This window comes from Procambarus clarkii, chromosome 17, assembly GCF_040958095.1.
Source record: "Procambarus clarkii isolate CNS0578487 chromosome 17, FALCON_Pclarkii_2.0, whole genome shotgun sequence".
In the NCBI taxonomy this organism is placed as follows: domain Eukaryota; kingdom Metazoa; phylum Arthropoda; class Malacostraca; order Decapoda; family Cambaridae; genus Procambarus; species Procambarus clarkii.
Window position 1 is genome coordinate 34,971,856 of NC_091166.1, and position 16,958 is coordinate 34,988,813.

General features: G+C 48.7%; 3 protein-coding genes across 4 annotated transcripts in view; 2 read left to right on the top strand and 1 right to left on the bottom strand.

The window, feature by feature from the left end:
• The window catches only part of LOC123772369 (connectin), an 806,097-nt gene that overhangs the window by 298,241 nt on the left and 490,898 nt on the right, over positions 1 to 16,958 (top strand). Inside the window, exon 2 of one of the 2 annotated variants that reach the window (XM_045765447.2) lies at positions 12,139 to 12,171. The exons of the other annotated variant lie outside the window; for it this stretch is intronic. The gene's annotated coding sequence lies outside the window, so the exon portion shown is untranslated. The remainder of the gene's footprint in view (positions 1 to 12,138; positions 12,172 to 16,958) is intronic. 2 annotated transcript variants of the gene reach the window in all.
• Positions 963 to 1,430, bottom strand: LOC138365635 (uncharacterized PE-PGRS family protein PE_PGRS46-like). The gene has a single exon (XM_069326119.1). It carries the CDS (start codon positions 1,428 to 1,430, stop codon positions 963 to 965), a length of 468 nt encoding a protein of 155 aa, XP_069182220.1.
• LOC138365636 (proline-rich protein 36-like) lies at positions 14,356 to 15,234 on the top strand. Its single transcript, XM_069326120.1, has one exon. It carries the CDS (start codon positions 14,356 to 14,358, stop codon positions 15,232 to 15,234), a length of 879 nt encoding a protein of 292 aa, XP_069182221.1.

Genomic DNA, 16,958 nt, shown 5'->3' on the forward strand with positions numbered 1-16,958 from the left:
TCTCTCTCTCTCTCTCTCTCTCGCTCTCTCTCTCTCTCTCTCTCTCTCTCTCTCTCTCTCTCTCTCTCTCTCTCTCTCTCTCTCTCTCTCTCTCTCGCTCTCTCTCTCTCTCTCTCTCTCCCACCGCTGCCACCATTGATTATGAAATCCGATCCTACCTTCACCAATATGTAACATACACAATTACCCTTGACATCAAATCTATACAACATGGAGACGGTCTGCGGTCCACCCTGGTAGTAGAAGCCCCGTCAGGCTGGTTCATGGGAGTGTGAGAGCTACTAACCGCACCTAGACCGCACCTTTACCGCACCCAGAGCTATCTGAATATTATGTACCGAAAGACTAATTATTATAAGACCACTAACTAATGGAAATCTGCTGCCACCATCCTGGTGGGAGGCCTGGTCGAGGACCGGGCCGCGGGGACACTGAGCCCCGAAATCATCTCAAGATAACCAATCATCTCAAGATCTTCATCTTTACATGAAAGATGAAATTGTACTGATATATTGGTCTTTGACTCACGAGGAACAAGTCAAGGACTTAAGACTCCAAGAACTGAGATAACTTGCTCTTGCTAACTACAGATGTTGATGAGTACTTGTACCTCATCAGCATGTGTTGATGAGGTACAAATTACCGTACTTGTTGATAATTGCAGATGTTTTTAATTCACTTAGAGAATCACTTTTAAGTATCCGTAAGCACTCAAGAAGGTACGCTTAAAGATAAATGACAGAAAACTAACTGAAATTCCAAATTAACTATAATATGAATTTATTAAGACTGAATGATGTTCTGTTTTAACATCCTACATTAGAGGATGTGGGATGTTGAACAGGATCGCATCCTGTACTAAAAATTATAAGTCTAAGAAACAGAGGTAAGAAATCGGGGAGAGAGAGAGAGAGAGAAGAAATAAAAAGAAAATAATATAGAAGAATAATACAGAAACTTCCCTAGCTGTTACACCCTACAGTGCCACCTACAGTGCCACCTACAGTGCCACCTACAGTACCATCTACAGTGCCACCTACAGTGCCACCTACAGTGCCACCTACAGTACCATCTACAGTGCCACCTACAGTGCCACCTACAGTACCATCTACAGTGCCATCTACAGTGCCACCTACAGTGCCACCTACAGTGCCACCTACAGTGCCACCTACAGTACCACCTACAGTGCCACCTACAGTACCATCTACAGTGCCACCTACAGTACCATCTACAGTGCCACCTACAGTGCCACCTACAGTGCCACCTACAGTGCCACCTACAGTACCATCTACAGTGCCACCTACAGTACCATCTACAGTGCCATCTACAGTGCCACCTACTGTGCCACCTACAGTGCCACCTACAGTACCATCTACAGTGCCATCTACAGTGCCACCTACAGTGCCACCTACAGTGCCACCTGACAACATAGCTGATAGTGCATCGTGTAGCAATTTTTACTCGCATAGTGAAGAATCGTTAACAAGATGATAACATAACCTAACCTTAACTATCGGTGTCTGCACACTATCAAATGGTTACATTCAAATTAGAATTTAGAATTAAAACTATAAATATTATTCTAACAGCAGCACAATGACTTATTCTAAACTGTATCGGTGACTTTTGCACCTAAAGATTGCATACGAATTAAATTACTAGTTTCTGTAATGTTTTCAAGAGTTTCCTAAGCTTGAGCGCCGTTACTAGCGTGTCTAGTTCCTGGGACCCGAACGAATCTAATTTCTATGATAAATTACGTCTCTACCAAACTTTATTTACCCATTGCATGACTGAAACGTCGTCACGCAAGTGTTCAAGACGGACCGAAACGTCGTCACATAAGGGTCCAGGACGGACTGAAACGTCGTCACATAAGGGTCCAGGACGGACTGAAACGTCGTCACATAAGGGTCCAGGACGGACCAAAACGTCGTCACATAAGGGTCCAGGACGGACTGAAACGTCGTCACATAAGGGTCCAGGACGGACCAAAACGTCGTCACATAAGGGTCCAGGACGGACAGAAACGTCGTCACATAAGGGTCCAGGACGGACAGAAACGTCGTCACATTAGGGTCCAGGACGGACCAAAACGTCGTCACATAAGGGTCCAGGACGGACCAAAACGTCGTCACATAAGGGTCCCGCGTAATAATATGGTCAAGAAATCGCTGCGGTTCTGGATCTGCTCCGTGGAGCCTTCTGGTCTATTAAATGGTTGAGTTGGGGCCAGAATTAAACACACGACCCCTTGGGCCCACTTAACCAGGGGCCACACACGACCCCTTGGGCCCACTTAACCAGGGGCCACACACGACCCCTTGGGCCACTCTCCAGGACCGAGTTCTCATCTCCTGCTCTCTTCTCATCGTGTGGTGGACCACCACTTCGCGTTTTCCTTCCATTTGCCCACAGACACTGACGAGTCCTGTTGTGTACAGGAAACAAACCACGTGGTTATCCTCACGTCATTGACCACACACACACACACACACACACACACACACACACACACACACACTCAGGATAGGGTCAGTGTCAGAGTAGTAAACAGGTGGAATGCACTAGGAAGTGATGTGGTGGAGGCTGACTCCATACACAGTTTCAAATGTATTTATGATAGAGCCCAGTAGGCTCAGGAATCTGTACACCAGTTGAATGACAGTTGAGAGGCGGGACCAATAGGAGCTGCCTCGTGTGGACCAGTAGGAGCTGCCTGCCTCGTGTGGAGCAATAGGAGCTGCCTGGTGTGGATCAATAGGAGCTGCATGCCTCGTGTGGAGCAATAGGAGCTGCCTGCCTCGTGTGGACCAATAGGAGCTGCCTAATGTGGACCAATAGGAGCTGCCTGGTGTGGACCAATAGGAGCTGCCTGCCTCGTGTGGACCAATAGGAGCTGCCTGCCTCGTGTGGGCCAATAGGAGCTGCCTGCCTTGTGTGGACCAATAGGAGCTGCATGCCTCGTGTGGAGCAATATGAGCTGCCTCGTGTGGACCAATAGGAGCTGCCTCGTGTGGACCAATAGGAGCTGCATGCCTCGTGTGGACCAATAGGAGCTGCATGCCTCGTGTGGACCAATAGGAGCTGCATGCCTCGTGTGGAGCAATAGGAGCTGCATGCCTCGTGTGGAGCAATAGGAGCTGCATGCCTCGTGTAGACCAATAGGAGCTGCCTCGTGTGGACCAATAGGAGCTGCCTGCCTCGTGTGGGCCAATAGGAGCTGCCTGCCTCGTGTGGACCAATAGGAGCTGCCTCGTGTGGACCAATAGGAGCTGCCTGCCTCGTGTGGGCCAATAGGAGCTGCCTGCCTCGTGTGGACCAATAGGAGCTGCCTCGTGTGGACCAATAGGAGCTGCCTGCCTCGTGTGGGCCAATAGGAGCTGCCTGCCTCGTGTGGACCAATAGGAGCTGCCTCGTGTGGACCAATAGGAGCTGCCTCGTGTGGACCAATAGGAGCTGCCTGCCTCGTGTGGACCAATAGGAGCTGCCTGGTGTGGACCAATAGGAGCTGCCTGCCTCGTGTGGACCAATAGGAGCTGCCTCGCGTAGGGAAATAGATGCTTCACAGTGTAATCTCATATACTGTTAGGTTGGCGTGAAAGCCGTGGTAGGCCAGACATTCTCAACAATGCACAATGCCAACAAAATGCAAAACAGTCTGATAACTCACGAGGTAGCCGGAACAAGCCGTAGAGACCAACACCAACCTGCAATTAAGATAAGCCTATTAGTTAAGGGAATATCCATGAGGCGTTAAGAGAGGTGAGGTAAAGAGTTGGGTACATAGCTCTTGGACCCCGGCTGTTGGAAAACGCCGACCACCTTAATATGCATCACATCTTTCCCAACACACATTATAATATATTGTAATTGTCTTCTGGCGGGAACTGGTAATTGGTCTCTCTCTCTCTCTCTCTCTCTCTCTCTCTCTCTCTCTCTCTCTCTCTCTCTCTCTCTCTCTCTCTCTCTCTCTCTCTCTCTCTCACACACACACACACACACACACACACACACACACACACACACACACACACACAATGCCACCTACACTAACCAAACCAAACATAACCATTCACAGGGGGCCGGTGACTGAGCGGACAGGACGCTTGGCGCGTGATCCTGTGGTCCCTGGTTCTATTCACACTCTAGTAACGATGTATAATCTAGTAAGGTACAATGAGCACTGAGCGTCCCACGTGGCCATACTTACCTCTAGAACACCACTGACCAAGCGTCATCTCTCACCACCGTGACTGAGCTTATCAACCACAACCTTGCCAACAAGGGCATGGGAATTTACTGTTAACTACATATAACACCGTGACAGTAAACCCGTACTAGAGCGGCCGTCAACATTGACATTAACGTATCAAAACAGGGTGACAAAGGCACCAGAGGGGCGTCGAGGCGGAACCTGAGATGCGTGTGTTTACTGGGCCAACATCTTCGCTATTATATTAATGTTTTCCTTCCATCGCCTCTCAAAAATGTCTCAGACACCAGAAGTATTAGATGCGTGATGCTGGAGGCTGCAGCTCGGCGGATGTGCTGGATATTGATGGATATAAGTTAGGTTCAAGTTGGCTGCAGGTCAACTTGGTTAGGTTCACAGGCTGGAGGGGTGAGCATTGGTGAGAGTTGATTGTTGCGATGAGTTGATGGGAACTTTCCATCAATGGAGACCAGCATTAATTCTCTCCCCCCCCCCCATCCCTGTCATCCGTAACTCCCTGCGTCACCTCAGTCCCCCCCCTCACATCTCACACTCCTATTCCCCCCCCCCCCACACACACACTTCCGCCCCCACTCAAAACCCTTCTCACCAGAGGCTATCCATCACAGATGACTGATAACTTCAAGGCAAATTGATCTCCATTCACTAAACAGTTTGAGCTCCGAGGACGTTCTTATTATTCTCGCTCAATTTCCAAACTGTTTACTAAATACAAGGTTGTCATGATGGAAGTACGAATGTCGCACGCGCACGTGCAGAGTGCCGTACACGTGCACGTAGAACGTCGTCTACGATATTTACTTCCGTGGGAGCCCATCCTTAGGGTAAAGGACGGGGCTCCCAAGGAAGCCCATCCTTAGGGTACAACGAGACAACAAAGCCATTCTCACACCAATTGGATTGTTATCTGAATATTTGTGAGGGGGTCTGAAAAGCATATTACGGTTCAAGTAATAGTCTACTTGTAAATTGGCAAGTGAACTATACAAAGAAAAAAAAATGCTTAAGTTGTAACTTTATTGTATTACAGATCGCTGGTTTAAAATATAATAGTTTATGCTTAACTTGTTTCCTTTGAAGCAGTCTGAATAATTTGGTTTTCTGTAAATCAAATTCTAGGGGACACTAAAATAAGTTTTGAATTTTGACAATGTTACACTGTATTAACATAACCAAACCTAGCCTAACATAGCCCAAACCTAACTTAAGCATGGGTAGGGAGCAGATAAAACAATCATTACATACTGGTTTTGATGTGATTTCCTGCAGGGTGCATCCTCCCCGAGGACAGGTTGTCCACGGGATGAACTACTGCTCTAGGGTCCCGTCTCTCGGCTCTTAATCGACTGTGCATGGGTACTACTTTTACCTTGCGATGATTTCGGGGCTTAGCGACCATGCGGCCTGATCCTGAATCAGGCCTCCTCGTTTCTGGACTGATCAACCAGGCTGTTGAACACGGCTGCTTGCAGTCTGACGTCCAACACAGGATACCATAGGTTATTGGGTTCTGTTATAACATTGTGAATAGGGTTTACATCCATCACTCCACTAGTTACAGCATCCTCATTTGTTCCACTACTTCACTAGTTACAGCATCCTCATTTGTTCCACTGCTTCACTAGTTACAGCATCCTCATTTGTTCACGTGTCTCGCCATGAAATAATTCATTCTAATGACTCTGAGCTGATCAAACAGGTGCAGTTTTGAACTTCTGTAAAGCAGATGTGCTACCATTGGCCTCCACGGTAGCCCCGTCTCAGTTCCACGGCACTACTACTGATGCTACTGTACTCCACTCACTATGCTGCAAGGACGACTGACTACTGTTGAAGGACGACTGGCTACACTTTAAGGACGAGTAAGCATGACATGAAGTCATCCTCCGTCTGAGAAGGGATATCAAACGACCCGTTACTAACCCAATACTGTATTAATGTAACAATTGATTTACGTGGCGTAACACCTGGATATAACATACCTGACTAAGGCAGATGTGCTCAACAATTTCAGTGAGACTACAGGAAGTGATGGATGCAGGTTGTGCTACGATTACACATTGAGGGCACCTTTGCCTTCACTATGCACATTAGAGGCACCTTTGCCAAATCTAGTGAACCTTTCTCAGCAACTAAGGAATGGAATGCCTCGGTTGAAGTAGTAACTAGTAGTCCGCTAGCCCGGCCTTGGCCACCAACCTGGCCTTGGCCACCAGCCCGGCCTTGGCCACCAACCTGGCCTTGGCCACCAGCCCGGCCTAGTCCGCTACCCCGACAGCCCACACACCTGGCTTGAGAGAGAGATATGAGAGGCTTGACATCCAAGAACAGGTGTCTGGGTTCTTAGAGCTAGCCATATATGGTTTCAATGTTTCACTATATCAGAATTACAAGACGTGTTTACTGATTGTTTTGTGGGCGGGGGTTATCGGCGCTGTTGGTAGTTAAGCGTGTCAGCGCTCTTTGTAGATAAGCTTGTTAACGCTGCTGGTAATTATGCTTGTCTGTGCTGTCGGTAGTTAAGTCTGTCGACGCTGTTGATAGTTAAGTGTGCATTGAATGAAGAGGTTATTTGGAAATTCATCGCTCTCACTCTCGCCTCTCAGTCTCGCCTCTCATGCTTTTTCCAGGGTTTGGGGTCGATCCGCCGATGGTCTAAGTCATTGGGGGCAGTTCCTTCATTGTCCATATCCCAGTTCCTTGCCTTCATATCCCAGCGCCTGATATCCCAGTTTCTTATCCTCATGTCCCAGTTCCTTATCCTCATATCCCAGTTCCTTATCCTCATATCCCAGTTGTGTATATAAGTGTATGTGTATATAAGTTAGTTTTTGTTGCCTACTCGATCCCAGGCGCCGGCGAGAAACAATGGGCAGAGTTTCTTTCACCCTATGCCCCTGTTACCTAGCAGTAAAATAGGTACCTGGGTGTTAGTCAGCTGTCACAGGCTTCTTCCTGGAGGTGGAGGCCTGGCCCAGGACCGGGCCGCGGGGACATTAAAGCCCCGAAATCATCTCAAGATAACCTCAAGATAAGAAGATACTGTATATACTGTATACTGTAGCCCCCAGGAGGGGGAGGGGGATGAACAAGGCCCATTAATACTCTCCTGTGTCTATGTATGGTCTCGTTAATACTCTCCCGTGTATACATAGTCCCGTTAATACTCTCCCGTGTATACATACTCACGTTAATACATTCACAACAGTGTAGAAAGGCCTAATGTGTATAATATTAAGACTGTCTTCCAGGAACACTTTCTGAATGTGATGTATTATTGGGAGCAGCCAGGAGGGGGGGGGAGGGTTATTCCCTTGGTGAGGGAGGGGTGAGGGAGGGGTGAGGGAAGGGTGAGGGAGGGGTGAGGGAGGGGTGAGGGAGGGGTGAGGGAGGGGTGAGGGAGAGTGATAAATCAGTGTGTCTGGTAGGAGCAAGAAGTGAGGTAGGAGGCGCCGACGTCTTCATTGGGTCTATGTTAATTCACATTTTACCCCGTAGTGTACACGTGCGTGTGTGTGCGTGTGCGTGTGCGTGCGTGTGCGTACTCACCTCATTGTGCTTGGAGGGGTTGAACTCTCTCTCTCTCTCTCTCTCTCTCTCTCTCTCTCTCTCTCTCTCTCTCTCTCTCTCTCTCTCTCTCTCTCTCTCTCTCTCTCTCTCTCTCTCTCTCTCTCTCGCGCGCGCGCACACACACACACACACACACACACACACACACACACACACACACACACACACACACACACACACACACATACACACACACACACACACACACACACACACACACACACACACGCACGCACGCACGCACCGTGTGCGCGTGCGTGCGTGTGCGTGTCGTGCACACTTTGCTCGTTGGATGGAAATGTGAATGTTAATCAAAGTGAAAAAGCTGACGCCATTCATAATCGCATTACAATTTTCTATCCAATTTTCCGATTGCATCCAAACAAATATATACACAAGCCCGCCATTCATTGTATAACCCTAACGCACTGGGGGGCCGTGGGGACTTGCCTACCAGTACTTGCCTATCAGTGTGTATAGGGAGATAGGCCTATAGTCCTTGAGTCCCGCCCTCATACGTGGATCTGAGAAAAGTAATTTAAGTATAGGTAGCAACATTTCCAAGGTTGTGGTTTAAACAAACACTTAAGTGTACACTTAAGTGCGTACTTAAATCTGCACTTAAGACATCTGTTCAGGTCTCTGAAGTGTAGATGTAAACGTTTGATAAATCTTGGTGCTGAACATGAATATACTTTCGCGTATGGTTTATGGTAAGGGGTCTGACGGCTGAGTGGACAGCGGTCGGGGTTAATAGTCCTAAGGTTCCGGGTTCGATCCCCGGCGGAAGGGGAAACAAATGGGCAGAGTTTCTTTCACCCTGATGCCCCCTTTTCACCTAGCTGTAAATAGGTACCTGGGAGTTAGACAGCTGCTACGGGCTGCTTCCTGGGGGTGTGTAACAAAAAGGAGGCCTGGTCGAGGACCGGGCCGCCGGGACGCTAAGCCCCGAAATCATCTCAAGATAAACTCAAGATAACGTCAAGGGCATATCATTGAAGCTCTGCATGAATTTTCCTAAAGCAGTTCCTTTTAAAACACCGCTCTAAATATTGGTTTACACAGAGCTGTGTGTATTGGTGAAGAGTTTACTGTGTATTGGTGAAGACTTTACTGTGTATTGGTGAATAAGGGAGCCGGTCGGCCGAGCGGACAGCACGCTGGACTTGTGATCCTGTGGTCCTGGGTTCGATCCCAGGCACCGGCGAGAAACAATGGGCAGAGTTTCTTTCACCCTATGCTCCTGTTACCTAGCAGTAAAATAGGTACCTGGGTGTTAGTCAGCTGTCACGGGCTGCTTCCTGGGGGTGGAGGCCTGGTCGAGGACCGGGCCGCGGGGACACTAAAAGCCCCGAAATCATCTCAAGATAACCTCAAGAAGATAACTATACTAATGCCACAGTTGTATTAGGCGCAGAATAAGCTGGCATCAACTTATCAGCTAAAGCTGGCATCAGCTTCAGCTGGCTGAAGCTTTCATGTGTGTATATGTTCATGAGGTACAGCATCACGGTTCACCTTCTGATGGGTGTGTGCACAATACACATAGCACAAGCACTTCACATCAAACACTTAGTCAATTATCAAAAGCCAACTACAGTCTCAACTGACCAATGAGAATGTAGGAGCAGGTTACACGCTCGTTTCAAGAGGGCAGTCATTTTTTTCAACACACCCACATATGTATATAATATATATATGTGGGTGCGTATATACAAAATAGTGTTTGTCCAATATTCGCCCTTCCTCTGCCTCTGAGGATGCTAAGTTGTGCCTTAGCGAAACGCGTCATTAAAAGTGTAAAATATACTTTTGAGAATTAATTTTTAAGCTCTACAGAAGTAAATAGGAACCAACGGTATATAGAGAAAATTGGTGCACGCACGCGCGCGCTCGCGTGCACACACACACACACACACACACACACACACACACACACACACACACACACACACACACACACACACACACACACACACACACACACACACACACGAGTTTAATAATAGTTCAACAAGCTATGATGCCTAATTAAATTTAGTAAGTAATGCAGGTTGATACAATCAATGAGAGTAATGAGAGGAGCAGAGGTACACACAGAGGGCTTCATGAGGTACACACAGAGGGCTTCATGAGGGTACACACAGAGGGCTTCACGAGGTACACACAGAGGGCTTCATGAGGGTACACACAGAGGGCTTCACGAGGTACACACAGAGGGGCTTCATAAGGGTACACACAGAGGGCTTCACGAGGTACACACAGAGGGCTTCATGAGGTACACACAGAGGGCTTCATGAGGTACACACAGAGGGCTTCATGAGGTACACACAGAGGGCTTCATGAGGGTACACACAGGGCTTCACGAGGTACACACAGAGGGCTTCACGAGGTACACACAGAGGGCTTCATGAGGTACACACAGAGGGCTTCATGAGGTACACAGAGAGGGCTTCATGGGGTACACAGAGAGGGCTTCATGGGGTACACAGAGAGGGCTTCATGGGGTACACAGAGAGGGCTTCATGGGGTACACAGAGAGGGCTTCATGGGGTACACACAGAGGGCTTCATGGGGTACACACAAAGGACTTCATGAAGCCCTTGACACCTGCCTGGTGCTTCACTTCACAAAATACCAGTAATCCTATTCCTTCCTTCCCTTTTTTTGGTCTTTAATCATCTTATTAAATTATTGTTCAGTTAGTCTCCCTCTCTCTCTCCCTCCCTCTCCCTCTCTCTGGTGTGAGGGAGAGTTAGCAGAAGATAAGGATAGAGAACTAGCCAGACGTGAAGGAAGGAAGGTGCTGGTGGCGGCGTTCACTGGATCGTCTCCTCATCAGAGGCTGGACGTGACCGGGATGCTGCCTCCTCATCTCCAGCCCCTCCCTCCCTCCCTCCCTCTTGATTGTTCCCTCTGATTGTTGGTGCTCCTTCCACCACCACTCATTCTTGCTACCACCATCACCACCACCACTCATTCTTGCTACCACCATCACCACCACCACTCATTCTTGCTACCAATATCACCACCAACACTCATTCTTGCTACCACCACTACCACCAACACTCCTCAGTGTTGCTACCACTACCATCTTGGTGCTTCTCAACACTAGGAGTAACACAGCCACATAACCTAACGCCATTCCTTACCCCGGAAGTGTTTACGAGGATCAATGACCTCTTTGCCCTGTCTCTAACCAGCCCTGGTTGGTGGTCGGGTCCACCAGACTGTTTGGCGCCGCTGCTCACCCAGTCTGACGTACGAAACATATTGTATATATATCGCGGTGAATGACACGAAATGCCAGTTTGACTCCTCTCTAGGAGGGAGCGGGTGAGGGCGCTGCCTCACGGCCTCATAAGCACCATCTGGAGGCAACAGGAGAGCGAGAAGCTGTGGATAAGACATCACAGCAACAGTGAAAGGAACATGAATAAATAACGTATTTGATAGTGCTCAAACAGATAGTGTGTGTGTATACTCACCTAATTGTGCTTGCGGGGGTTGAGCTTTGGCTCTTTGGTCCCGCCTCTCATCTGTCAATCAACTGGTGTACAGATTCCTGAGCCTACTGGGCTCTATCATATCTACACTTGAAACTGTGTATGGAGTCAGCCTCCACCACATCACTGCCTAATGCATTTCATCTGTTAACTACTCTGATACTGATGAAGTTCTTTCTAACGTCTCTGTGGCTCATTTGGGTACTTAGTTTCCACCTGTGTCCCCTTGCTCGTGTACCGCCAGTGTTGAATAATTTATCCTTGTTTACCCTGTCAATTCCCCTGAGGATTTTGTAGGTAGTGATCATGTCTCCCCTCACTCTTCTGTCTTCCAGTGTCGTAAGGTGCATTTCCCGCAGTCTTTCCTAGTAACTCATGCCTCTTAGTTCTGGGACTAGTCTAGTGGCATACCTTTAAACTTTTTCTAGCTTCGTCTTGTACTTGACCAGGTACGGGCTCCTTGCTGTGGCCGCATACTCCAGGATTGGTCTTACGTATGTGGTGTACAAGATTCTAAACGATTCCTTACACAGGTTCCTGAAGGCTGTTCTGATGTTAGCCAGCCTTACATATCCCGCAGACGTAATTCTTTTTTATGTGGGCTTCAGGAGACAGGTTTTGTGTGATATCAATTCCTAGATCTTTCTCTCTCTCCGTTTCATTAAGTACTTCATCTCCTATTCTGTATCTTGTGTCTGGCCTCCTGTTTCGTAGTTCTGAAATGAGCTGTAGTTTCTGGTACGTCCACGAGTCTTGTTATGTAAAATGGTAATTATCCTCACTATCCTGTAGCTTGTAACTCACTCAGTTATTCTCTCTTTCCAGAGCTTGAGTGGGACTCCTTCGCCTCTATACAAGGTAACGACCCTCACACCCCACCAATGACCTTGTTAAGCATGCCAGAGAATCTCTTGGGGTACCATTAACAGTAGGGGTACCTAGTTGAGCTGTGGCTCTTTGTTCCCGACTCTTAACTGTCAATTGAGTGTCAACACAAAAAGTGTGATGTAGTGATTTGATGACATATCTGGGCCCAAAATGGTCGCCGAGTGCTGTCGGAAATTGGGTTAAGGGTCAGACGGATTCCAATTCTTTTGTACAGTCAGTGTGGCCTAGTGGTGAAAGTACTGGACACGCCGAGGTGCACGGAGGCCCTCTGGCTGTCTGGGTTCGAATCCTTCAGGGTGAGGAATTTTGTGTTGTAAATTTGCTTTGATATCACACAAGCTTGTAGCTTGCTCGCGCGCGCACGCACGCACGCACACACGCACGCGCGCGCACACACACACACACACACACACACACACACACACACACACACACACACACACACACACACACACACACACACACACACACACACACACTATTGACCTTACTGAAGATATATAACCTGACACGAGTCACACCTAACTCCCGGGTACCTATTTACTGCTAGGTGAACACAGACATTAGGTAAAAGGAAAGATGCGCAACCATTTCTGTCTCGTTCGGGAATCGATCCCTCGATTGCCGATTGTGAGTCGATAACGAAGCCGACTGTACGACTAGAATTTAGAGTAGTTAAATGACAGAAATAACTGTCGGCTCGGGGAGCCGGTCGGCCGAGCGGACAGCACGCTGGACTTGTCATCGTGTGGTTCCGCGTTCGATCCCGGGCACCGGCGAGAAACAATGGGCGGAGTTTCTTTTACCCTATGCCCCTGTTACCTAGCAGTAAATAGGTACCTGGGTGTTAGTCAGCTGTCACGGGCTGCTTCCTGGGGGTGGAGGCCTGGTCGAGGACCGGGCCGCGGGGACACTAAAAGCCCCGAAATCATCTCATGATAACCTCAAGATAACTCATGGAAGTGATGGTAAGCTGGGGCCAGATTCGCGAAGCAGTTACGCAAGCACTTGCGAACCTGTCCATCTTTTCTCAATCTTTGGCGGCTTTGTTTACAATTATTAAACAGTTAATGAGCTCCGAAGCACCAGGAGGCTGTTTATAACAATAACAACAGTTGATTGGCAAGTTTTCATACTTGTAAACTGTTTAATAAATGTAACCAAAGCCGTCAAAGATTGAGGAAAGATGTACACGTTCGTAAGTACTTGCGTACCTGCTTCGTGAATCTGGCCCCAGGTTACCATGAAAGGAAAGCTTTAGCTCATACTGGAGTTCTTTCGTGACGAATTATGAGAGCCATTCTCCTAGGCTTTTGAAGTGTGGAATGCAAAACGGTCAGGGGGGACAAGTTCCCTGTTTGGTTTCCATTACACATTCCTCGCACATCGTTCCAAATTCTAATTGATGAGGCTTCTTGAAGCTCTTCAGCATTCTTCCCGGGCTTCTGTTTGGCTTCTATTAATATTCCGCGCGCTTCGGTTGACTCCAAAATCGGTAACATTCTTTATTTTTGGCATTTTCACTTTCCAATTTTTTTATTATTTGTTTTAAAAGTTTTTCCATCGGGAAAGGTGGAGCGGAGAGCAGGAAGTTGGTGGTGTGCCAGGGTAGTTACGACCCCAGGCTGTCTGGACCCCAGGCTGTCTGGACCCCAGGCTGTCTGGACCCCAGGTTGTCTGGACCCCAGGCTGTCTGGACCCCAGGTTGTCTGGACCCCAGGCTGTGTGGACCCCAGGTTGTCTGGACCCCAGGCTGTCTGGACCCCAGGTTGTGTGGACCCCAGGCTGTCTGGACCCCAGGCTGTCTGGACCCCAGGTTGTCTGGACCCCAGGCTGTCTGGACCCCAGGTTGTCTGGACCCCAGGCTGTCTGGACCCCAGGTTGTCTGGACCCCAGGCTGTCTGGACCCCAGGCTGTCTGGACCCCAGTCTGTCTGGACCCCAGGCTGTCTGGACCCCAGGCTGTCTGGACCCCAGGTTGTCAGGACCCCAGGCTGTCTGGACCCCAGGTTGTCTGGACCCCAGCTGTATGGACCCCCAGCTGTCTGGACCCCCAGCTGTCTGGACCCCAGCTGTATGGACCCCCAGCTGTCTGGACCCCCAGCTGTCTGGACCCCAGCTGTATGGACCCCCAGCTGTATGGACCCCCAGCTGTATGGACCCCCAGCTGTCTGTTCCCCAGGCTGTCAGCACCCCAGATATCAGACCCACAGCTATCAGCACCCCAGATATCAGACCTACAGCTATCAGCACCCCAGATATCAGACCCACAGCTGTCAGCACCCCAGATATCAGACCCACAGCTGTCAGCACCCCAGATATCAGACCCACAGCTGTCAGCACCCCAGATATCAGACCCACAGCTGTCAGCACCCCAGATATCAGACCCACAGCTGTCAGCACCCCAGATATCAGACCCACAGCTGTCAGCACCCCAGATATCAGACCCACAGCTGTCAGCACCCCAGATATCAGACCCACAGCTGTCAGCACCCCAGATATCAGACCCACAGCTGTCAGCACCCCAGATATCAGACCCACAGCTGTCAGCACCCCAGATATCAGACCCACAGCTGTCAGCACCCCAGATATCAGACCCACAGCTGTCAGCACCCCAGATATCAGACCCACAGCTATCAGCACCCCAGATATCAGACCCACAGCTATCAGCACCCCAGATATCAGACCCACAGCTGTCAGCACCCCAGATATCAGACCCACAGCTGTCAGCACCCCAGATATCAGACCCACAGCTGTCAGCACCCCAGATATCAGACCCACAGCTGTCAGCACCCCAGATATCAGACCCACAGCTATCAGCACCCCAGATATCAGACCCACAGCTATCAGCACCCCAGATATCAGACCCACAGCTGTCAGCACCCCAGATATCAGACCCACAGCTGTCAGCACCCCAGATATCAGACCCACAGCTGTCAGCACCCCAGATATCAGACCCACAGCTGTCAGCACCCCAGATATCAGACCCACAGCTATCAGCACCCCAGATATCAGATATTTTCCAAATTATTAAATATTATAATTGTATGCATAGTTATGCCTAACTTAGGTTCTGTTGGCAGTTTATTTGTATTTGCAGAGTGTGGGTGACGTTCTTAGACGCGTTTCGAACGTAGGAAATGAGCGAAGCACTTTTTCGAGAAAAGTTCGAACGTCATCAGTTCCGAGTCGTGTGCAAAGCTGTTTTTCATTCATAAGGGAATGGGGGCCCCCAGCTGCACCGTTTGTTGGATTAACTGCTGTTTGGACGAGGTTAACGGCACCAGGCTGTGGTATATTCACCCGTGAACGTTCATGTTTGGTGGACGGGGTTCGAAGCAAATAGCAGCTGTTGCTCGTCGTCTTAATAACCAACAGCTGCTGATCACAAATGTCATATCATTAATGCAAACACTCAAATGACAAGGCCGTCGGGTACTTATCAACTGGGTGCCAAGTCATGTGGGAATAATAGGAAATGACATTGCAGACGAAGCTGCAAAACTTGCAACTAAGAGAAGAAATGTAGACATTTACATCCCACAGAGTCTATCACAGATTAAGAAAGTAATTAGAAACAGAGCAATGCAGGTGATGTACAGTGACCACAACACAGCAGTTGCAACATCAGGATCTCCGGGTTGGTTCAAGAATTCAACCAACTACGAACCACTTAGTTTGATGAAAGGGAGCAGTAGAGCAACAGAAGTTCACTTACATCGTATCAGGCTTGGATACCCATGTGCATGGGAAATAGGCTTACAGGTTCCGGAAGATGAGAGGAAATGTCAGCACTGTAGAGAAATGCCCGACAGACCACTGGAACATTATCTAACACAGTGCACAGTTACAAACTCATTAAGATTTCAACTTAGATTCAACAGAGCAGAAGAAGTTGTTAAACACATATGGCAAAATCTTACAGAAGCGACCATACGAGTCATAAATACTCATACTCCGCCCAAGTAAAACAGAAACAAGCAACACTTAGTGGGCCAGCCAGAGGCTTAGAGCCCACGCAGGAATATCCCTGCAAAAAAAACCTGCTGCTGCTCTGCTTCACAACCAAGAACAGCAGCTGCTGCTCTGCTTCACAACCAAGAACAGCAGCTGCTGCTCTGCGTCACAACAACAACAACAACAGCAGCTGCTGGCGTCAGAGTAAGCCCCCCCCCCCACCGGGCGCCTGGCCACCATATATTAACCTAAACTTTTGACAAATATTGGGAAAGTTTGTGCTGACGTTCGCGAGGGCGCGCGGACACGCGTGAGTCAGAGGTGCCTCCACAGGTGTTCACCTCGTATCAAAAACATTTGTATTAATAAAAATGCTTTTTTTTTATGTGTAATCAATAATTATATTGGTAGATTTGTTGTAGATTATGGCGATGGTTGTGAATATAATAGTTATTCTGTTTAGTTTATAATTTGTTGAGAATAGAAATTGTGACTTGCAATTTGTTTAAGCCAGTGTCATGTGCTCATATGACACGTGTCAGCTGCCTCTCAGGGCTCAACATAGGTGTCATGTGCCCATATGACACCTGTCAGCTGCCTCTCAGGGCTCAACATGGGTGTCATGTGCTCATATGACACGTGTCAGCTGGCTCTCAGGGCTCAACATGGGTGTCATGTGCCCATATGACACCTGTCAGCTGGCTCTCAGGGCTCAGCATGGGTGTCATGTGCTCATATGACACGTGTCAGCTGGCTCTCAGGGCTCAACATGGGTGTCATGTGCCCATATGACACCTGTCA